The 24047-nt window shown below is 38.0% G+C and overlaps 1 protein-coding gene across 10 annotated transcripts in view; it reads right to left on the bottom strand.

The window, feature by feature from the left end:
• Positions 1-24047, bottom strand: part of MLIP (muscular LMNA interacting protein) — a 239603-nt gene that overhangs the window by 62958 nt on the left and 152598 nt on the right. For all 10 annotated transcript variants that reach the window (XM_070418384.1, XM_070418383.1, XM_070418380.1 and 7 more), the window contains 2 exons: positions 16142-16186; positions 2016-2060 (listed from right to left, as the gene is read on the bottom strand). In XM_070418384.1, coding sequence (XP_070274485.1) covers positions 2016-2060; positions 16142-16186 — 90 coding nt within the window. The remainder of the gene's footprint in view (positions 1-2015; positions 2061-16141; positions 16187-24047) is intronic.

The raw sequence follows: 24047 nt of genomic DNA on the forward strand, positions 1-24047 counted from the left end.
AAGATGACTTGATGGCCATGGATGTAGGACACTAAAACAAATTTTTAAAAGGGGGAAAATCAGTATTAAGCAGTGATTTTGTCTTCTTAGTGTCTTAAACTGATTTTCTAGAAATTTTTATTAATCTTCCTGAAGGTGCCTACTGTTCAGGAATTTAGTTATAAACAATTAAAATTATAAAGAAAATATTTATTAGTAGTCAACTTATTTCATAGTTTCAATTTACTAAGAAAACATAGTTCTCCTATGTTTCAAATATTTATCTATAAATATCAGATTCTAGAGTCTCAATATGTGCCCCCAACACAGCAGTCACTAGTCCTTGTGTTGAACCCTTGAAATGTGACTAGTCTGAATTGAGATTTACTGTAAAAGTTAAATGCACAACAGGATTCCAAGACAGTGTCCCAAAAAGGTAATGTAAAACATTTCAATTTTATATTGTTTATATGTTAAAATGATATTTATAATTAAGTAAAACACACTGTTGAATATAACATATAATATACTGTTATAGAATATTATACACTAGAGGCCTGGTGCACGGATTCATGCACCAGTGAGGTCTCTCAGCCTGGCCTGTGCCCTCTCACGATCCGGGACCCTTGGGTATGTAGTAGTGCCAGAAGTAGCAGGCAGCTAGGGAGGAGCCCAAGCCCAGGCTGGGCACCTGCCACCGCAGCCACCGCTCAGTAGCACTGCCGAGGAGGCAGGAGAGGCTTGTGCCACCACAGCGCTTGCCAGCTGTGAGCCCGGCATCTGGCACCCAATGGTCAGTTGAGCGGCACTCCCACTGTGGGAACACAATGACCACCAGGGGACAGTTCCTGCATTGAGCATCTTCCCCCTGTGGTCAGTGCGCATCATAGTGAATGATCAACTGGTTGTTCTGTCATTTGGTCGCTTAGGCTTTTATATATATAGATAATACATAATAATAATATAATTGAACATATCTATAATAAAAGCATAATATGCTAATTAGACCAGACGTCCTTCAGGACAAAGCCAGGGCTGCAGCGGAAGGATGGAGGCAGCAGCCACGGCTGCAAGGGATGGATACAGGCAGCCACTGCGGCTGCAAAGGCCTACTCTTGCATGAATTTCATGCATCGGGCCTCTAGTCTATACTAATAATAGCCTAGGCTGGTCGTCACGCCCTCACGCATCATGCCCTAGTGTTGTCACAAGATGGCCATCATAAGATAGCCATCACAAGATGGCCATGTGCACAGTGGAGGCGGGGCCTGCCAGAGGAGGCGGGTCGCAGCAGGGGAGGGCAGTTGTGGGCGATCAGACCTGCAGGGGAGGGAAGTTGGGGGCAATCAGGGTGGCAGGCAGAAGCGGTTAGGGGCAATCAGGCAGGCAGGCAGGCTGGCAGGCAAGTGGTTAGGAGCCAGCAGTCCCAGATTGTGAGAGGGATGTCTGAGGGGTCCCAGATTGGAGAGGGTGCAGGCCAGGCTGAGGGACACCCCCCATGCACGAATTTCATGCACCGGGCCTCTAGTAATAATATAATATTGAATATGATCTGTTTCTTTTTAAATGTGGCTGCTAAAAAATTTTATATTACATATGTGGCCTGCATTATGATTTTCACCATATTTCTACTGCTCATCACTGGTCTAGTCCAGTCTCATTTCCTCAAGTCCAGAGCCTACTCTGCATTATCTAACATGACCTTTTCTTTGAACCCTCTTCTGATCTCTCCCATCAGGACATGAGTTCTCTCCTTTTCTAAATTCCAACAGCTTGCTTCTGATCCTCACCAATTCTATTCTAACATCACTACTAAATGCAAATTACTGGCAAATAGGGTCTGTGTCTGGGTTTGTGTATGTGTGCAGCTTGCAAAACAACCTTCATGGAGCATTACTAAAGCTTCTATTAAAAAAGTAAACAAATAAACTTATATGAAGTCAACGTATTCTCAGTTCACTTTTGCTCAAATAAACTTGTCTTGAAGGGTCAGAATTTTCTAAACTAGGTCTATGACTTAGAAAGAGGATACGTACCAGCTGATTCTCAGATACTGTAGACGATGGTGAAGAGAGGTTTGCCTGCAAAATATAAATATGGCATTTATTTAGCAAAAATCATAACTTACTAAAATAATATATCTATGTTACTAAGTATTTTCAAGTTCTTTTACTATTAAAGTAATAGATATATCCATTGTAAAATTTTGAAAAAGTACAAAATTAAAAGAAAGATATTATTCTGCCACCAAAAATGCATTTTTGATACATTGTCTTAAAATGTTTTTCCTGTGTGTTTTTATTCAGCTCACATAATAATGAATATGATGTTTTATATGTTGATTTCCCTGAACATCTTAACCTAAGCACTATCACAAGACATCAAAAATTCTTCAAGGTGCTGGCTGGAGTGGCTCATCATTCTGTGCACCAAAAGGTTGCCAGTTTGATTCCTGGGCAGGGCATATACCTGAGTTGTGGGTTTGATCCCCAGTTGAGGAGTACACAAAAGACAAAATGTTTCTCTCTAGCATTGATGTTTCTTTTCTCTCTCTCTCTCTCTCTCTCTCTCTCTCTCTCTCTCTCTGTCTCTCTCTCTCTCCCTCCCTCCCTCCCTCTCTAAGCATGTCCTTGGGTGAGGTTTAAAAAAAATTCTTCAAGATCACATAATATTTCATTCTCTGCATACTCCACATTTTACTTAAATATAGCAGCACTGTTGTATATTTATATATACTTATGCAAATTGAAACAAAAACTTATTTTTCTTTAAGTATCTTTATATAAAAGTAACCCCAGAGTTTTCATAATTTCTGAAATAAAGTGATTTGGTTTTTAGTTGTTTTCAGTTAAAGAGGAGGTTGTTATTATTTCCTTATCCTTTGTTTCTGCATTTTACTCTAGTGTGGATTTAGTTTCTTTCTTACTGAAGTAAATCCTTTGGTAGTTTTTTCAGGCCTTACTGTCTTGGACTTTGAAAATATTTTTAGTTTGTTCTCATTCTTGAATGGGAGTTCCACTGGACATCGAATTCTGGGGTACTAGTCATTGTCCCACAGCATCTTCATGGTACTATCCCCCTGGCTCTGGCTTCTGTTACTGCTGTCAATCGAAATGTCATGACTTGGCAGATCAGCTGTCTTCACAACTGTTTAGCATTTCAGATTTTTCTCTCTGACATTCTGTAATTTCATTATGACGTGTCTGCGGGTGAGTTTATTTTTATGTTTCTTTTTGGGGGACTTGGTTTATTCATTTTGAGCGTGCATATTTTTCTTCAATTCTGGAAAATCCTCTATGAATACCTCTTCAATTATTACCTTTCTCCGATTATATCTAATCTCATCTTGTGGAGCTTCTATAAAATATATGTTGGATCTTCTCAATCCAGCATCCATTTTTATAAGATTCCCTTTCATATTTTTTTTATATCATTTTGCTGCATTCTGGAGGTTTTCCATATATAATATCAACAGTTAATGAGTTTTTCTTCAACTGTATACTAGTATGTTTAACACAATTGAACTTTTATTTAATGAATTTATTTTTAACTAGCAGAAGTTCTATTTGGTTCTTTTTCAAATATGTTTTATGACAACTATAACTCCTATTCACGGTTTTAATACATTTGTTAATTCTTTCCAGATTTTTATATAGCCCTCCCCGCATTGCTATTTCTTATATCTGCTGTCTCTCTCTCTCTCTCTCTCTCTCTCTCTCTCTCTCTCTCTCATGCCTCTCCCCCATGATAATCTATACTCATTTTATGGCTTTTTTAAAGTTTATCTTTAGTCAGGGTAACTGGTGATGATTTCTGAAGGTGTCTGAGAAACCCTGAGTTGGAAAACTATCTCTACAATATATTTCAAATTCATCCTTGTTGAATTTTACTGGCTCTGGATCTGTTTCCATTTTATTTTATCGCCCTGATATTTCTAAATATCAAGGGTGACATATCACCACATCTTAAATTTCACAGACTTAGGACCTATTTCTTATGGATATCTATTTTACTACCCAAGAGTATAAGGCAAAGACAATAGATGGATTTATCTTTGTTCTGTTTCTTTTTTATGTCCAACATGGCCTTCTAGACTCCTGGATGTGAGATGGCAAACCCCCTCTCTGCTTGCACCACCATAACTATGCCTCAGCTCCTGTAATCACGCTGGCTTCTTGGGGCAAATTGACAGTGAGAAGCAGGGGAGGTCTGCCCGCATGTGTGCAGCACTCCCTGCCTGCGGTCCAGGAACTTTCCCCTAGGACCGTGATGGCGAACCTGTGACACCTCTGACACGCGAACTCATTTTTTTGGTTGATTTTTCTTTGTTAAATGGAATTCAAATATATAAAATAAATATCAAAAATATAAATCTTTTTTTTACTATGGTTGCAAATATCAAAACATTTCTATATGTGACACAGCAAGAGTTAAGTTAGGGTTTTTCAAAATGCTGACATACCGAGCTCAAAAGGTCCGCCATCACTGCTCTAGGAGCAAATAAGGAACCAGTCCTCCTTCTGTAGCCTAGGCAACAAGCATTCAGCGTGAATGCAATGGGTGTGGAAGGCCGGTGAAATACCTGGAAGCTTAGCATGTATCATAGAAAGAATGTCGAGAATGTGTACATATACCATATGAGGGAGACATAGAGCCTAGGGAGATATATAAGGCCAAACCTGGCTTTGCTCGGAGCTCAGCCTCTGGAGAGGACCTCGCTGAGCCAGCATTGGTGCCAATAAACAGTCCTTTTCTGAATCTCCAAGTACATTTGGTTTGTCGCTTCCCGCCGGGGCATGATTTCTGCCATCACAGATGTATACAAAGAATTCTTTTACAGGTCTTAGACTTGTTATGTAGTGAAAGTTAAAATCTAAACTCCTGCCTGCTAGCACCTATGTTCTGAGGTACCTATGTCCCATCACGCTTTAGCTTCTTCTTTTCTGTGATACTTTTGCCTGGAGCTCCCCTTCATTTCTGGCACTCGGAGGTTTGCCTTTCTTTTAGGTTGGGTTACGTAGGCATATTTTAACAGTTATATTTTAACAAGCATTCCTGCATTTAAACGGGAGGCTGAGCTCCCACATCAGCTAAGCCTTCACCTTTCATGGGAAACAGCCCACATACGGGTGCATAATTATAAATATACTTAGCTAAAATATAATAAAGTTGTGTTCCTAAATATTTCTATTCTTTTTAAAATGGCAAACATTTGTCAGGGTTTATTATAAATGTGTCAATATGGCTTTTTCATTCTGAGAGATGAAACATACTGAGAACATTGAAAACTTGGTGGTTTTTACAATATTGCCAAGTACAGTGGGGCCTTGACTTACGAGTTTAATTCGTTCCGTGATGGAGCTTGTAACTCAAATTACTCGTAAGTCAAATCAAAAAGTGAACGAGTGAGACAAGTGATGCTGGGCTGATGTTGTGGCTTTCACTGTCATGTTCGCTGCGCCAACTAGTGGTGGGGTATCTGAAGCTGACTCATAACCCGAATTTTAGCTCGCAACTCAAAGCAAAAAATTGGCCAAGAGATGGCTCGTATCTCAAAAAACTCGTTAGTCGGGACACTCGTAAGTCAAGGCCCCACTGTACACCGTAGAGGCATGTGAATCACCAAACATAATGATGAGGCACCTGCGATCCTTGTTTGTTTTTTGTTTTTTGTGTCATGCCACTCTTCAGGACTGTCACTGCTCGCCACCATACCTGGCAGCAGGCTGTCTTGGCTAAGTGCCCCTGTCTCTAATTGCTGTAGACCCGGTGAGTGTGCACTGAGGTTATGATTAGTCATTGCTGCAGAAAACGCCCTTCAGAGTGTACATTACCATGTTCTTACAGTAGGCAGCTAGTTAGATATTAATAAAAACAGAGGGAGCCAGACATCTAAGTGGATTAACTAGGAAGGGGCAGCTTCACAGACACTCCAGAAAAGAGCCACACCCTCCACCAAACACACTCCAATCCTTAAATAGGCAGGAAAGACCAGCTTTCCAATGTCCTCAGGGAGCAATGGGCTCCTCCCTCCCCACCCCCACCCGCTCCCATTAAGCAGGGAGGGATAAATAGTGAGGGGGAAATTCCTCTGTTGAGGCATGGGCAGTAGAAGCCAAGATGGCACTGCGGGAGGTCCTTTTACTATGACACCACACGCATGCTGTTTTCCAAGGACAGTGATGACTGTACACCATGAAGGGACAAGGAGGAGCTGTGGTTTATGCAAAGAGAGCTGGGACCTCACCTCCCTTGTCCTCAGAAGCCTTTTCTTCATTCATCTGTCCTCCCTCTGCTGCTGCCGGTGTATACTCTCAGACTCTTTGTTTCATCCTCACCCCTGCTGCTTTACTGCCTGCTCATTCCAGCTCCAAATCAGAAACTCCCCTCCTTCCCTCTGCTCCCTCTCCATGGCCCCAAGGCCAGACAGCATTCCCTTGGTTCTGTGGCTCGCCTGAAGCCTGGGCCCCTATGCAATGGGGGCTGCTGCCAGTCCAGCACCCAGTGGGAGCACCTGGGGCTCATAGCTCATTGCCATGTGCCCTGCTCCTGTTACAACTGCTGCTGCTCCTTTGTAGCCCAAGAGCCCTGTGAGCCCAGGGTGCCAAGTTCCCTGAACTGTGCAGTTAAACATGGGAAATTGTGCCTCCAAGGCCAAAATTAATTCTCCTGCTGGTGTACAATAAATAGAAAGCCTTTACTTGCAAGCAGTTACCAAAATGGGGAGGTTTATATTAAACAATTTGGGAAAATAATTTTAAAAGAACTTCCACAAGAGGAAGCTAATCTTGAGACTGAATGAATGTTTGTTAATCTTTCCAACAACTCCTATGCTCTCAGACACAGGGATATCCAGCAATTTATGATCTTAGAGAAGGCTGACAAGATTCACCACTAGGGCCAGAGATACTGTCTTGTCTGTCTGGCCCAACTAGGGCCATATCCGTAGGACACCAGGGATCTTCTCTAGTCCCCCCTGGGTCCTCTGGTGTTTAAAACCAATTTTCCATGAGAGCCTTGGTGATGACATCACAGGCACCCCCCTTCCCTGCCATCTGCCTACTAGGGCCCTTGAAGGACCAGGGTTGCTGGGACTGTGAAAGGCAGGAAATAGGTCAGCAGCCCGACTATTAAAGGCCACTTATAGGACGAGTTTCTACCCAAGGCAGTGGAGGCACTAGGCACCCCTCACACAGACAGACATGAGGGTGGGACCTCAGGAAAGGCCAGACAGGGCTAAAGGCCATCAAGCAGAGAAGCCTCGCTTGAGGAAACGGGCCGTACTTATAGTCCATGTAGAGCTAAAGCCACCTGACTGAGCAGGGTGAATCCAACTACGCAATGCTCGATCATCACTGTGACTGTTGGTAAGGCTGCCCTCAGAAGATGGGGTAACACTCCAACCCGGACAGAAACCATATTACAATCTCCGGGAAGGCCTTCACCTCTGTTGGAGGCGGGGCAAGCCATGGGTCTCGAAATACCAAGGCCAGAAACGGGTAGCACATCATCCTGGGGTTTTGGTTGTGTGTTGCAGGGCTGGGGAGTGTTGAGGACAGTCACGCTCTTCTACAAGGAAGTAAATCTCTCTCCCTGAAGACAATGGGCAATACCACCTCCATCCACAGTGCCTAGAGAGATCCATTTTGGGGTGCATACTCGAAACTTCACCCTCAGTCCCTAATCTTCTTTTGCAACAGGTCTAGCCCCAATATAAACTGTGCAATGAGAGGTTTGGCCAGTTAGAGGCACCCCAGGAAACCTATAGGTATAGTAGGCAAACCTGATAGCAACTGTGTGGCTTGGCTTCATTGCCCTAAAAGGCTAATTAAAGCTCATTCTGGAGATTGCTTATGATATTCCAGAAAGCAGATTTAAAAGAGCCTATGTGATCAATTGCTATTCTCACTGCGTTTATGCAATAACCAGGACGAATTGAAACTGGACTTTCTAGGTGTACCGGTTAATAATGTGGATTTTGTAATCAAAGAAAACACGATAATTTCAAGAGAAACATCAAAAGTGCTTTATTCAAAGTAATGTCCCATCACTAGCTACACATTTCCCCCATCTTTCATGTAATTTGTGGATACCATCCCAATAGAAATTTTCTCATTTTGAGGCAAACCATTCAGAGACCCAATTTTCCACTTCTTCGTACATTTTGAAGTGCTGCTCAGAAAGTACATGTGCCATCAATTGGACGAAGTGGTAATCTGAAGGACCAAGGTCTGGTGAATAGGGCAGGTGGGTTAATACTTTCCAGGCAAGATCTTTTAACGTGTTTTTAACTGGTTTTGAAGTGTGTGATGGTGTGTCATCATGAAGCAAAATTACTTTGTCATGTCTTCTGGCCCATTCTGGTCATTTTACGATCAAAGCGTGGTTTAAATTGACCTGGATGTTCTTTGTCCTTAACATTGAAATCATCACTTTTAAAGTGTCTAAACCAGCGTTCACAAGTATCTTGAGATGGAGTGTGTTCACCATAAGCTTCCTGAAGTATACGATAACTTTCAGCAGCACTTTTCTTCAAAATAAAATAATGAATTAAAACTTCCCACAAATGCTCTTTTCTGGCACGAAATTTGACATTTTTAATCGTAAAAATATCTATGATGTTAACACCTTCAGCAAATTTGACATGAAGTTTTGAAGCTTGTTGTCAATACAACAAAATAGCATACATATCAAATAGCATATATAGCAACATACACTGAGTAGCCAGATTATTATGACCACCCCATCAGTACAATGAAGTGAATTAGTTATGCAAATAATAATAATAAAAAAACCTTGAGAGTATTTGCTTAGGAAATTTTCAATATTCAGTATTTTTGGAAGTGTCAATGAAGTACTGATGGGGTGGTCATAATAATCTGGCCACTCAGTGTATGTGTAACTCCATCTATTGAAAAAAATCTGCATTATTAACCGGTACACCTAGTAATATACTAAATAAATTGGCGTTAATTTGGCTCTTTAATAAAAATGAGGATGATTTCAGGGGGAGAAATTTTGTTTCAATAAAAAAATCATAATGCCCAGTTTGGGATATCACACTCCAATTCAGTTAAAAGTCTTCAAAGTTTTATTTGTCACCTGTAAACTGAACTGAATCCTGAATTCTCCTAGTTTTCTTCAACCCTCCAAACTAATATCTCCTTTTTCTCCCATCCTTTGTCTTGGAATTACTGGGAACTTTTTTCTAAGGCTGTGTCCGCCATATAGGATTAACCTGATCGCCTGATGACATCACCAGGGATGTTCAAAATGCAGCCACCGAGGATCTATCAGATTGTAGCTGTTTGCTTTCATTCCAGCAAAAGCCTTGCACCTAAAATCCTTCTCAACAGACAACCTTACAGACTCAGAAACGGGTTTACAGTTTGCTCTGATCACTAAACTTTGTTTTTTCTCCTGTTTTCAGAGGCATACTCCTTACTAAATGCCTGATTGTCGATGAGACATTGGGCATGGTGTACCTGGAGGTAGTTTTTTGTTTTCGCTCTAAGAAATCTTGTTACTACACCTCAAATCCTCCTATGTGTGTAGCCCTGAAATGCGTTTCCTGTGATACCTGTGGAAAACTACTATTTCCTCTGGCACCAGTGTTTTTTCTGTTCACCTAGCTTCATTTTGCACATATGAGTAATAATTATTTCTTTTGAAATCTTAGTTTTTTCCCTTTAGTTAATTTTACATTGTTGCAATAGTGAGGGAATTCTCTATGAATTTCCTAAGTTAAATAATATCTACTGTGAAATATGCTGAATTAAATGCATCTTGACTAAAACAGAAGTTAAATTTGTCTCTCTGTATTAAAGGAAAGAAGAGGCTACACATTTAAAATAAACTATTTGCACAAGTTAACTATTTTACTAACACTTATCAGTAAATTGTGTTAAAGAATATCAAACTATTAGAGGAAAAAGATAAAATTCTCAAGCAAACTTATTAATTAAATTAGGGAAAACCCAAATAGCTTTGTATCCAGTCCCCAGAAGTCCCCAAAATTCCTTCACTGGGGATCATGACATAATAATTAAAGACTTTAGATAGCCCCAGTACATTTTTATTTCATCTAATATAACAGACTTCATATCAGTATTACAAGAAACTTCCCAGAGTAAGGACAGAGTTCAATGTGAACCTTGGGGTGGAATAAATATCTATAAAGCTACTGCAGGTCCTTTACCAAAGAAAAAATATTCGCTTATGTGTATCATTATGACTATAAGCCACTCTTTCAATCAACCTAATCATGTTAGACCTCTTGGGAAGCCCCCTTTTGCTTGCTTAATACAGGTTAATTATGTTTGTTAAGTGTTGTAGCTATAGTTATGCTATCAAAATTGTAGCAATTATTTTTCAAAAAGTGAGGGAATATTGTTTGGTGAGTTGAGCTTGGAGCCGTGAGTGCAGGGAGGAGGCTATTATATAGGAACAACTGCCTATCAGTCAACTAAACTAAGGTAGAGAAGCAACTTGAAGTACCTAAAAATGAACTCAAAGAAATTGGATTTGAACAACCCTAAGTTTTTAGTCACTCATATCTATTCCTGTGAATACTGACTGTGAAGGACAGCGTTAGAGACGAGTGTGAGAATAGCGCTCTGTGAAACAAAATCCCATGAGCTATATTCTATAGCCTAGATTACGGCACCATCATGCTTGAAGTCTGAAGTGATGATGAGAAGAATACAAGGCATAAAACTTGCCTCATTAAATCCTTTCTTTCCCTCCTCACTAGTAGAACGCAGATAATTATCTTCCATTTCCTCCTCATCCCCTTTCACATGCGCATACCATAGAAATATTTCTAAACATAAAAGAATGAAATAAGACGGATCAGTAGAGTATAATGTTTTGCTTAAATTGTTTATAACTATTCCAGTAACTCATCTAATCTCTGCTTACATCCTATGGAAGCATATTTGAACCCACGTCTGGATTTAAGTGGATTGGATTTAAGTGAGTCACCTCAGCCTGAAATCCAATACTACATTAGTGCACATCACCTCTGAAACGCTCCAGCCTAGCAACATTTCCAAGTACAGCAACAAGGGGAGTTTGTGAGCTGGCTAAATTGGAGACGATGACCTTTATATGAATATCTGTATATATAGTGGGGAATATTTTTAATAAAGTTTGACACTTTTTAATATATTGTGATATTTTGAAAGCAGTATGTATGAAATTGTAATGACATTTTCTGTCCCTCAAGCTCATTAAAATGAGATCTTACCTGCACACTATATAATATTCAATATTCTGTTATTTCTCTGACATTAAAAATAATCCCTGAAGTGTAGACAGTTTATAATATAAGCTGTTATCAATAGAATGTGATTTCAACTAAGGGTGTTTTTTTTATAAATTAGTAATAGGTCCAAATACTTGCCCTATTTTCTGAGGTTGCTCTTTATTAAGAGTATACTATGATTTTGAATTATATGAATGGAATTAATTTAAACTGGTATTAGTTAATAAAAAAATGAACATTTACAAAGGTCAGTGTAATGCAAAGAAAAAAAAATGACATTCACCTCCAAAAATGATAGAATTAAAACAGAATGAAATATAAATTTAAATAGAAAATTCATTCATTTACATAGAGGGAAAGAAACTCTTTAAAAATGACTCTCGCCGAAACCGGTTTGGCTCAGTGGATAGAGCGTCGGCCTGCGGACTGAAAGGTCCCAGGTTCGATTCCGGTCAAGGGCATGTACCTGGGTTGCGGGCACATCCCCAGTAGGAGATGTGCAGGAGGCAGCTGATCGATGTTTCTCTCCCATCGATGTTTCTAACTCTCTATCTCTCTCCCTTCCTCTCTGTAAAAAATCAATAAAATATATTTTTTTAAAAAAATGACTCTCATGAGAAATAATCACTCATAAATTACCTGATAAATTATGAATTATTTTAAATATAAGCAAGTGATTTAAAACACTAGAAATTTAGTAAAATATTATCATCAACTATCACTAAATATGAAATTATTTATTCAAAGTTTGACTAACGGTTTGGGGCATGAAGAACTTAAACCCAGACAATAAATACTTGTGGATAAAATATTTAAGGCAGACACACTATTCCCAGCTTCTGTAGGTTTACATTCGTATTAATGTCAAAGGCTTTGACATGTGGAAGACCTGGGTTGGTTTTGCCTATTGTGACTTCTGACACCTGATTCCTTCCTCTGTAAAATGGAGATTTTGTAATAACAACATCCACTTCATAGGATTAATGAAAGGTTAAATGAGATAGTTAAACTTCTATGAAAGGTAAGATTTAAAATATTAGTTATTATTATTGTTGAATTTGGCACCTGTTAATAATAATCCAGTGAAATGTTGATGATAAATTAATATAATCAATCCCACAAAGTGACCAATGGAAACCATTCAACATGTCATTAGCCTAGTTTAATTTCTATTACACTTAAGATAACCTCAATTAAATCACAGTTGACCCTTGAACAATGTGGGAGTTAAGGATGCTGACCTCCTACACAGCCAAAACCCCAAATATAATTTTTGACTCCTCCCAAACTTAATGAGTAATAGCTTACTGTTGACTGGAACCCTTTCAGACAACTTAAGCAGTCAATTAACACATAATTTCATATATTATATGTATTATATATTGTATTCTTACAATAAAGTAAATCAGAGATAAGAGAATGTTATTTTAAAAATCATAAGGCAGAGAAACTACACTTGTACTGTTTACTGAAATATCAGTAGACCTGCACGTTCAAACGTGTGTTGTTCAAGGGTCAACTATACTTTAAAATAACAAGGGTCAAGTATACCATGAATTAGAGAAAACTTTGACTTTAATTTTTCTGACTTGATGGTGCTTTTAATGCTTTTGGGTCATCCTAGAAAACACTATGGGACATGGAACAATGTGTACAAGAAATAATAAAAAAGGAAACTGATTTTCTTGCATTGGCTTTCTTGTCTTCTCTTAATGGAGAAAAGACGGCCTTTCACCAAAGGCCCCCAAATTAGGAATTAGTCATACATTTTATCATTATTTAGTTAAACTATTTTATAATCATCCAAGGAAATCTGGAAATCCAATGGACATACTGATACATTGAAAATTAGCAAATTTATAAGTTTGCTTTAACATTGACCAGTTCTCTGGCTAGCTCTCCTCTAATTTCTATAAGAAAGTATCTTGCTCATTTAATTGTTTAATGTCTTCCTCATTGTATGTTTTAGGAATGGGGCCCTTGTTCATCTCTCATCCCAGTGACTCTTCAGTATGGCAGACACACAATAAATATTGGTCAAATCAATGAAGAAATTTGGACAAATGAGTATTGGTGCTATTATTAAGTGATTCCTGTGTGTCAGAACTACATTAAGGGCTTTTCATACATTAACCAACCTGAGCCTTACAACAAATAAGGTTTTTAGTATGCCAATATTATTTATGAAAATACTGATGAATTTCTAGTAGTCATGATTTATAGACTATATATTATATTTTTAAAGAGCACCCAGAAATAGGGATTTTGAATAGTCTGTGCTAATCTGTTCAGGATATTCTCAAGGAAAACAATTTTTTTTTTTTCTGGATCTAATTTGTCTTCCCTTTTTTACTCTGTGGTGCAGGAGTTGTTAACTTGTGTGATCCCTGCTTGAGTCTAATCTAAGAATCTTTATAAAGTCAGTGACACATTGAGTCCCAACCAGGTATATAAGAAAGATGCCTGCTGGGCTCCAACCCGAGCAGGTCCAGGGGTCCCCAAAGGTGTGGACGGAGTCGGCGAAGAAGGAATGACACGAAGACAGCCTTCAGTTGATCAGCAGCCTAGTCAGGACCTCTAGCCAGGATCTCCAGCCAAAGTTCTGGTCGGAGTTCTAGTTAGGAGCTGATGAGGATCTGATGAGGATCTGATGTTTATTGTCTTGTTACATCCGTATTTATACCAGCCGATTTTAATCCTGTCAATTTCTATTACAAAGGTTAGGGAGTTTCTTATCTCCATTCCAGGGAGTAAAGATTATGTAGCTTAACTACCCGCCTGGCACTTAATTAAGGGGTTGTATCCCCTCCCTAACCTCAGGGAAAAATCCCCACCTGGGGAAACAACCTTTCTCAGAGAGGTGACCTTGGTGAAAACACATGGCACTAAGGAGAGCAAACATATTAAGAACAATATGCTATATATGCCAGGTCCCTTGAAACATATGCTGTGCAGATGTTTCTTTCTTGCAGTGACTGTGTCAAGCAGCAAGGATGGACCGGCTTCCGGCAGATGCCCATTTTCCTCAAAGTCTTAAAGAGAGATGGTAAGTATTGCAATGTTACAGTCCATAGACTTCTCAGATTCAGACATCACTTAGTAAACATAATAATTGCAACCAAATATTTACAAGTGTGACATCAATGAATTGGTTTTTACCTTTCACCAGAAAATTATCCCTTATAGTCTTTCAAAAGACATGAACATATTTGAGGTGTCACAAACAACAATTCAAATGTCATATTGTAAGAGAAAGTCCAAAGCAAAGCTTCCTACTCAAACAAATTTAAAGTCAAGAATCTTATTTGAATCTGAGTTTATTATTTTTCTAGTTTATATTAAGTCTGTTTGATGATTCAGTGTAAACTTCAAGTAACTCAAAGGCTCTCACAAAGTTTGGGGCAAATGTTAATTGACTTTAAGGCTGATAACTGATTAAAGAATAATTTGAAATCACTACTAACTATGGAGAATGAAGCAACACCTCCATAATTATACCAATTCCTGTCAAAATAACCACCCTCAGGGTTGGGACGGGTGGGAGGAGGTATCACCTTTTGTAAGGGCTTTTCATACATTATCCAACCTAAGTCTTACATCAACTAAATAAGGTTATTAGTATCCCAATATTATTAATGATAAAACTAAGAGGTTATGTGATTTTCCAGCATCAAACAGTTACCAAGCAGCAACTCTATAAATGAAAACTTGAGTATAGCTTACCAAATGCCTCCAGTCTTTTAAGTATTACTCCAAATGGCTTCCAATAACAACAAAAAAGATAACAGTGCAAACTTCTAGAAAATGCTCTAAGAGTGTTCTTACACATGTCCTCTAAACATTTCCTGAATGTGATAAAATTCAGTAATTTCACCCATCTTATTATGTGCCTTACAGAGATTTAAATGAAAGCAGAAATTTTCCAATTGCAGAAAGGATAGGTCACAAAATGTAAATTTAGTAACTATTTACTCTAATCATGAAAACTACATATTAGAAAATATTGTGTATAATAAAATACATAATTTAATGATTTACATTAAACTTAAAACAAAACACTTATTAGGAAACAACCTTGTTTCCACTATAACACGTTTGGTTAGAAGCAGAAATGATAGATTATTAGGTGAATAAAGAGTAGGGATGGGGTGAGGCCATGTGTGTGTGTGTATCCAGGACATTCAGAACCAGATCCCCATAATTAATTGAATCAAGGGTATCCCCATAATTAATTGAATCAAATAAGCTGGCAATCTTACTGGAAATGAACAAATCAATGTTTCAATTATATGAGTTGACTATTGTATAATAACCACAATAAACCATTACAGAAACGAGAATGCCATCTACAGTAAGCTTTGATATTAGAAAGACAGAAAGCAGGTGTTGAAGTTCTGCTTTACTTAGACAAAATATAGACCTCCCTTAAGAAGGAACTTACTCAATAAATTTACCTGACATAATCTGATTTTCCACATCTGAATCAATCATACCAATTGAAAAAAAATCAACCAATTCAATTTAAATGATTGTATAAATGATTTGCCTCCAAAGCCTATATAAGCACCCATTTAAAAAGTAGAATGTGTGTGTGGGGGAGGGGAGGGGTCCAGAAAAAAATAAAAATAAATAAAAAGCAGAATGTGCCCTAACCGGTTTGGCTCAGTGGATAGAGCATCGGCCTGCAGACTCAAGGGTCCCAGGTTCAATCTGGTCAAGGTCATGTACCTTGGTTGTGAGCACATTCCCAGTGTGGGGTGTACAGGAGGCAGCTGGTCGATGTTTCTCTCTCATCGAGGTTTCTAACTCTCTATCCCTCTCCCTTCTGCTCTGTAAAAAAATCAATAAAATATATATATTTTAAAAAGCAGAATGTATAATTATGAAGGGACTTACATATTTGGTTTCTCGACCAGCTGATCTCGGAACAGTTGCAGGTGTCTGTATGAAAATAAAAATAATTATAATACTAAAGTAATCAATAAAATAGTCTTAAAATATTTAACCTCTAGGATAAGTGTTCACCTATTTTTTCTTATTAAGACTTTCTAATCAATACTCCCTCTTTTCTATATAAAATCCTTTGTACCTTTGAAAATCATTTCATTAAACTACATCATTTTATTATTCTTTTCATTACTGTTACCTATCGGCTTTCTGGTTAATTTCCCCTAGTTTATTGATGATGTTTATTCATGAATCATAATAGTTCCTTACATGATATTTTGTTACTTCAAATTCACGTAGAAATCTCTGCACTCTCAATTCTTCATGCTCCAAAGATATTCTCATCCACTCCATTTCAGCCATTCATTTCTAGGACCATTCCTATACTTTGCCTTAGCAAATAAAATGAGAAACTTCTAAAATTTCAATTTCTAACATCCTATTTTCAGAACTCTACCTCCTAGACACCATCTCCATTTCTCAAATATCCCTAATGCGACATTTCTTCAGCCTCAGCTTCACTGAGACTTCAAAATCATTAACCCTTACTAACTCCATTCAAGCTTCAGTACCTCTGAGCTTACATATATTGTCATTTTATACCTTAATCTCTCTTGCCTCTCTCTCTCCTTTGAATCCCTCCACCAACACACACACACACACACACACACACACAATCTGGATGGACCTCATTATCCATTTTCTCTAAACTTGTACCTGAGAAACAAAATCTTACTGGGAAACTCTCTCAATCAGCTAATTGATGTCACTATAAATATCAGTAGTGATATTCAATTTCAATTGGGCATTCAATACTCCCTGGTAAACACGAATTTTTCTCTTGCAGGCTCATTTTCCCACTTTCTGAGAGCAATTGGCTATTTAATTCATTTATCAATTTAACAAATATCATTATGTATCTACTGTATGCCAGGAACTGTTTCTGCACACTTCAGACTTATCCATGAATAGAAGAGACAAAGATGTCCTGCCCTTGGGAGCTTACATTTCAGCAGGAGATAAAATAAACAATAAAATTATAAATAAGTAAATTACAACGTATGTTAGGAGGTGTCAAACTCAATTAAAAAAAGAAGTGTAGAAGTAATTTGAAGCCTAGGGTAGCACATTTTTCCAAAGGAAACCTTCTTTGCTTCTGCCAAACACACACACATGTATATGACCACCAAAATGTTAAGAAAGTCAAGAGCACTGACGGCTTACAATTTTAAATAGGATGATCAATTCAGAGAAGGTGACATTTGAGCAAAGATTTGAAGGAGGTGAGAAAATTGGCTATGTGGGTATCTAGATATAAAGCATTCCAGCAAGATAAATAAGTGTAAAGTCCTTATATGAATTTCCACCTTTGAAAATGTTGGCTAAGGAACTCAGAACAATCCTGTCATAATAGGTAATAACAAAGTTGAGCAAAATACTGGAAAATATTTTATTAAAAACATCAGTGAGTTAATAAGAATGAAGAATTTGGGAGGCAAAATCAGGAGAATTTGGGAATCTGAAAAGAGAAGTCAGGCATTTGAGATCTGCTTTTGCCTTGCGGGTGTTTGCAAATACTGTTGAGTTGCTTGAGAGATGATCCAAACATTTGACATTATCAGAGGTGTAGCGAGATAAAAGTCAGAGTCTCCAGAGCTAAAAATAGATTGAGGCCCAGGAGTAAGAATGATCCAGATCTCATATAGGCTTCAGCCAGACCTCAAAGCATCTACAACTGATTGTTTAGAAAAAAAAATCATCTCAAAACCTTAGATTAAATTAAGGTAATTCTCTTTTGCTAGAGTTCCTTGTATCTGACAGCAAAGACTCTCATAGGAAGATAATATCTACTTGAATACATTTTCAAGTAGAAAATCCAACACACAATCAGATTCAGAAAAATAAAGAGGTAAGACAAGGTGAGTGAGAATGAGCAGCAATAATAAACCATAAAGAATCTAGAAATTGGTTTTCTTAGAACCAGACCAAAAAAACCACCATACTTACTCATATTGTTTGAGGTAAAAGTGAAGCTTGGGAATTTTTACAGGGAACCAGAAACTATAAAATGTGATATAGTTGATTGAAAAAGAGCTAAATGTACTGAGGTAGGAGCACAGCATCTTCAAGGTCCAACAAGGAGGCAAGCAGGACTGGAGAAAATGGGTAAAGGGGACAATGGAGAACAGATCATGCAAGTGTTGGGAGGTCAGGTCCCAGAGGCCCTCCTGGGGTCTTGTAAGGATTTGGGCTTATTTTCTGAGGGAAAGGTGTAGGCACTGCTAGTTTTAAGCACAGGAGGGTCACAATCTGATTTATTCTTATCAAAGGATACTAATTTGAATTAGGCTCTAGTTCCCTTGCCCCTGTCAAGGTCTTTCATCCATCAAGATCTCCTTTTGTTTTATATAAACAGTACCCCCCCACTGTACTGAATCAACCCATTAGCATACCAACTTGCTCTTGTCAGCTTTAAAAGGTAGACAGAAAATTCTTCCTGGACCCCACTATTGACCCAATTTCCTTCTCCCCTTCACAGCCCAAGTGTTTGTTTTACACATTCATGAGAGATAAGGAGAGCAAAGAGGTAGTGAAAGGGAGTGAACCTGAGGGATGGTGCAAAGAAGAATGCATGGGGATAACATCAAGGTGGTCTTTCAGCCTGACTGAAGAGAAGGAAACAGCTCACTTTAGGTTGGACAACTGGCCAGCCTCTGATGAGTCCCTTTCCTGATCCCTTCCTGGGTAATGACAACTGGGACAGGAATTGGGAAAGAGTAGTATGGAATGCCATAAGCAGAGGTACAAGGAGGCAAAGGTTAGTGTCACTGAGGCAAGGAAGAAGTGGCAAGTGAAAATTGCTGATATTATGGGGTTTCTATATTCTGAGACACATGCACCTTCTACTCACCCACACACAAAAATAAATCCTATCTAATAAAAGGGTAAGATGCAAATTAAACATCACTCCATCACAAAGATGGTGGCATCCATAGCCACAAGATGGCAGCGCCCAGTCCTCTCAGCCCTGCTGGAGTACCCCAGTCCCCAGGCACGGGGCGGGGGGGGGGGGGGGGGGGGGGGGAGAACAGCCACTGAGTGCAGGCAGCATGAGTGGCCTGGAGGAACGCTTGCTTCATTACCATGGCAACGAGGCAAGCGTTCCACACCCTGCCGCAGAGGGCCTCTGGCCAGGCTGGGCGCAGAATGCTTGTGTCGCTGCAGGCCGGGCTGAGGGACCTACCCGCTACCCCGCCCCTGTGCATGAATTTCGTGCACTGGGCTTCTAGTAAATATAATAAAACAGAATGAGGAAATGCTAAGAATTAGGCTTTTAGTGCCTGCCACCCCAGGCATCAGGCATACATACAGCCAAGCTAGCTGATATACTCAGAGATATTTGAGTTTCCATGGAAAATTTACTGGACATCTGAAAAATGAAAATACTGTAAAAGAAAAACAGTGGTCCAGCCATTTTACCTGTAGATCTTTACGCAAGAGAAATGAAAGTGTATGAAAATACAAAGTCTGATTTGCAAATGTTGTTAGCAGCTCTATCAGTAACACTCCCAAATTAGAAATAACCTAATTGTCCATCAATTGGCAAATAGTAAATATATAGTACAACCACACAATGGAAAGCTACTCAGCAAAAGAAATAAATGAACAATTGATGCATGCAAAAATATGAATGAATCGACTCAGCTGCTTCTACTAAGTATAAAAAGTCAAACTCAAGAGACTATATACTGTATAACTCTGTTTATATGACATTTGAAAAAGCAAAAGTATAGAGACAGAGAAAAGATCAGTGGTTACTCAGCACTTGAGTTGTACAGAAAGAGAAAGAGAGATACCACAAACGAGCAAAAGGGAACGTTCGTGTATGATGGAAGTTTCTTGTATCTTGGATGTAGGAGGTGGTCACATAACTGTATCCTTTGTCAGAAGTCATATACACTGAAAGGATGAGTTTTATAGTAAGTAAATTATACCTCAATAAACCTGACTTTAAATAAGAGAACTATATATGCTACAAAAAAGAATTTTACATAGGCATTGAAGTATAAAATAGACAATAAACAAATTTTTTAACTGGAATATCAGATCTAGGAATCCTCTCAAAAGAATTAGAGAAATAATAATTAGAATAAAATATTTAAATATTAAAAGATATGGAATACAGAAGCAAAAGTGACAATATCAGTATTATAAAAGCCCCAGCAGGAAAGAAACATTTGAAGGAAAAAAAAAGGCTAAACATTATCCTGAATGTAAGAGGAAGAAAAAATTAAAGACCCCAAGTAAAAGGTCAAAGAGAATACCAATCCAGATACATAAAAGAAAAAAATGCACACCTAGACACATTATAGGAAAAATCAGTCACATTCTAGATAAAGATAAAATACTAAAAGATTACAGTACCACTCTGTAAATGATCTCTCTATAGAAGAGGAGTGAATATTATACTGACAAAATACTTCACAAGAATGTTACTGAAGTAAAAGAGCCTGGGATAAAAAGTATTGAAGAAAGAGGATCTACACTTTTATGTCCAGCAAAACTATAGTTTAAATGAATAGGAGGGAGCGGGCTTTTTCAGAGATAGAGGTTATAGAATCAACACAATCAGACCTCTTGAATACAATTTTCAGCAAAATTCCAGAAAGAAAAAAGTAAATCCATGATTAAGCTATAAATTTGTAAGGAATAAGCATCTAAATAAAAAATAAGTATCTAAATAAAGAAGAAATTAATAAAACATAAGCATAATAATTCAAATATAGAAGTCCAAAATATATTAACAAATTTTTCTGTGTAAGTATGTAACCTGATTTAAAAAAAAAAATGTGAAAATGAAAGTGCTATAATACTTACCTAATTGGGGGGAAAATATATGTAAGCTTTAAAATGATAGAAAAATAAACATAATTATTGTCCTTAATAATTTATGTGTAACTACAAAAACTAACAAAAATATAAAGTAAAATTTTCAAAAAGTTTCAAACCCGGTATATGTCAAAATATCCAAAGGAAAGCAGGAAAGGCAAAAAAGGAAAATGTTTTAAGTAGAAAATGTAAAATAAGATAGCAGAAATTAGTATTAATAGTAATTATAAATGGCTTAAGGTCTCAGATAAAAAGAATCTCAAATTGAATACAAAAGTGGTATCCAGAAATGTAGTCCTAAAGAAAATAAAACTAAAGAGTTTATAGAAAGATAAAAATAAAGTTTTAAAGTAATATATAAGTAAAGGAATAAAAAATTAAAACATGAATTTAAAATTACATATATAAGGTCACTATTTCATAGGAGACTAAAAACAGAATCTTAGGTTCAAAAGGATTATAAATGCTAGTAAAAGTTATTTAAAAAAATGAGAATGAGCACCAACACATAAGAAACAGCAATATAGTTTCAAAATATATGTCAAATTTAATAAATACTTTTCTAGGCTTAGCTTTCTCTGCCTCTGGCAGCAATCACAGCAATTACATTCTCTTCAATACTCTCTTCTTGTAGCTTCATGATACCATACTGCTCTGATTTTTTATACAGTGGGTTTGTTTTTCTCCTTTGCAGGTTCCTGCTCCACCTTCTTTATTGTACCTGCAATGTTTTGTTCCTTGGATTTCTGTACAGGGAGCTCACAACATCCATGTGCTGGTCATCCCCAATCTCTCCTACTGCCCTAGCCAGTTTGGCTCGATGCATAGAGCGTCGGCCTGTGGACTGAAGGGTCCCAGGTTCAATTCCCGTCAAGGGCACATGCCCGGGTTGCGGGCTCGAGCCCCAGTGGGGGGCGTGCAAGAGGCAGCCGATCAGTGATTTTCTCTCATCATTGATGTTTCTAACTCTCTTTCCCTCTTCCTTCCTCTCTAAAATCAATAAAAATATATTTTTTAAAAAAATCTCTCCTACTACCACCAGACACGTAAGTATAAATCCCTCTTGAAACATACCTCAAAATCACCTCAAAAACAAACATCAACTCTCTTTCCTCCACCACACAGTGCCTCCTTCACAGTCATCTATGCTCAAGGAAGAGACCTGGTGCTCACCCATGGTTCTTCTCTCCTTCACACTCACATCCAAACCTGCAGCAAGTCTGAAATCTCTCTCTCATACCCACATATTGCTCTCTGGCAATGAACCGACCCTATCCAGGACAACTTCATTGACTGCCTCTCTAATCTCAGTTGCCTTCTCACAGCACCCATTGTGATCTTTTTCAGTGGTTTCATATTACATCCCCCACAGTTTTATGTCTTCCCATTTTCCTTGTAACCCAAACTTCATGCCATGGCATAAAGGTATCTTCACTGTCCCTAGCTCACCTTCTCAATCTCATTTTACACGGTTCACCCTTGGCTCACTAGGCTGCAATCACACTTGTCTTCATCTTCACACAATAAGCACTTTACTGGCTCAGGAAATTTGCATATGCCTGCTCCTTTGCCTAAAAACTATTCTCCCTGATCTTTCTTGGTTGGCTTTTTTCCATCTGTGGTCTCAGCTTGAATTCTACTTTCTGATTACTATATCCAAAGTATGCCCCTCTAGGTTACTCTGCCTTGTTCACCATTATCTCCCTAATGCCTCACAGTGCCAGGCCCATAGTAGGTGCTTAATAAATATTTGTTGAATTAAATAATTGCCTTAATAACAGTGACGTAGAATAATGTTTTTAAACATTATAAGCATTAAATATTTGTTAAATAAATCAATAGTTAAGATGTTTATTCACAAATTACTATTTAAATCATATTCCCATTATAGTTAATTAAAATATATTTTAAAATGTACATAGTATTTCTTTGGCCAAAGCAAACAAAGTTTTGTACTTTTAGATCAAAAGACAAAAAATATACAACTAAACATTTAATAAAAACATAAACTACAATTATTCATTTGTAGGTCCTCTCTGCTAAAATAGAATTTTTAATGGTTACTAAGTTTCTATGTCATTATTAATGGACTAGAGGCCTGGTGCACAACATTCATGCACTTGGGAGGGAGGGGTCCCCTCAGCTCAGCCTGCGCCCTTTAGCAGTCTGGGAGCCCTCAGGGGATGTCCGACTAATGGCTTAGGCCTGCTCCCCGTGGAGAGGGGGCCTAAGCCGCAGTCAGACATCCTTAGCGCTGCCACTGAGGCAGGAGAGGCTCCCGCCACCGCCACTGCGCTTACCAGCCATGAGCCCTGCTTGTGGCTGAGCAGCGTTCCCCCGGTGGGAGTGTTCTGACCACCAGGGGGCAGCTCCTGCATTGAGCATCTGGCCCTTGGTGGTCAGTGTGTGTCATAGTCAATTTGCATATTACCCTTTTATTATATAGGACATTTGTCTATACTGTTCCAATTGGTAATTAGGGTTACTCTTCTAATTATAAGCAATTTCTACATTTAAAACCTACTTTATACACACAGTGTCCAACTTTTAAAAAGAACATGCAAAAAGTATACTAATTCCAAGAGAGAATATAAGGCTGACAAAAAACACACAAAACTAACAATTATCAATAAAGGAAAAACACAACCATTTTAAAATTTGGATGAGTAGGTCCGTATTAAGCATTCAAAAAATTTTGGAAAAATGTAGCATTTTATTCCAACAAATAACATTGGCTACAATTATAAGAAGGATATAGTTAATTATGTAAATGAAAAATTAATGCTTTAGTAATGCCATAAGAATCTCAAATATCCATGCTTCTTTCCCTCTGAGTCAAAGAACAATGAGATACATTTCAAAAGAAAAGACATTCCAGAAATAATACTTGTGTTAAAGCTCTTAGACTAATGCTACTTTAGTCTACTTCATTTTCCACTTCCATAATTCTAAGTGGCTGTGAATT

This window comes from Myotis yumanensis, unplaced genomic scaffold (assembly GCF_028538775.1).
Source record: "Myotis yumanensis isolate MYYU_CA2020_CCGP unplaced genomic scaffold, mMyoYum1.0.hap1 SCAF_6, whole genome shotgun sequence".
Classification (NCBI taxonomy): Eukaryota; Metazoa; Chordata; class Mammalia; order Chiroptera; family Vespertilionidae; genus Myotis; species Myotis yumanensis.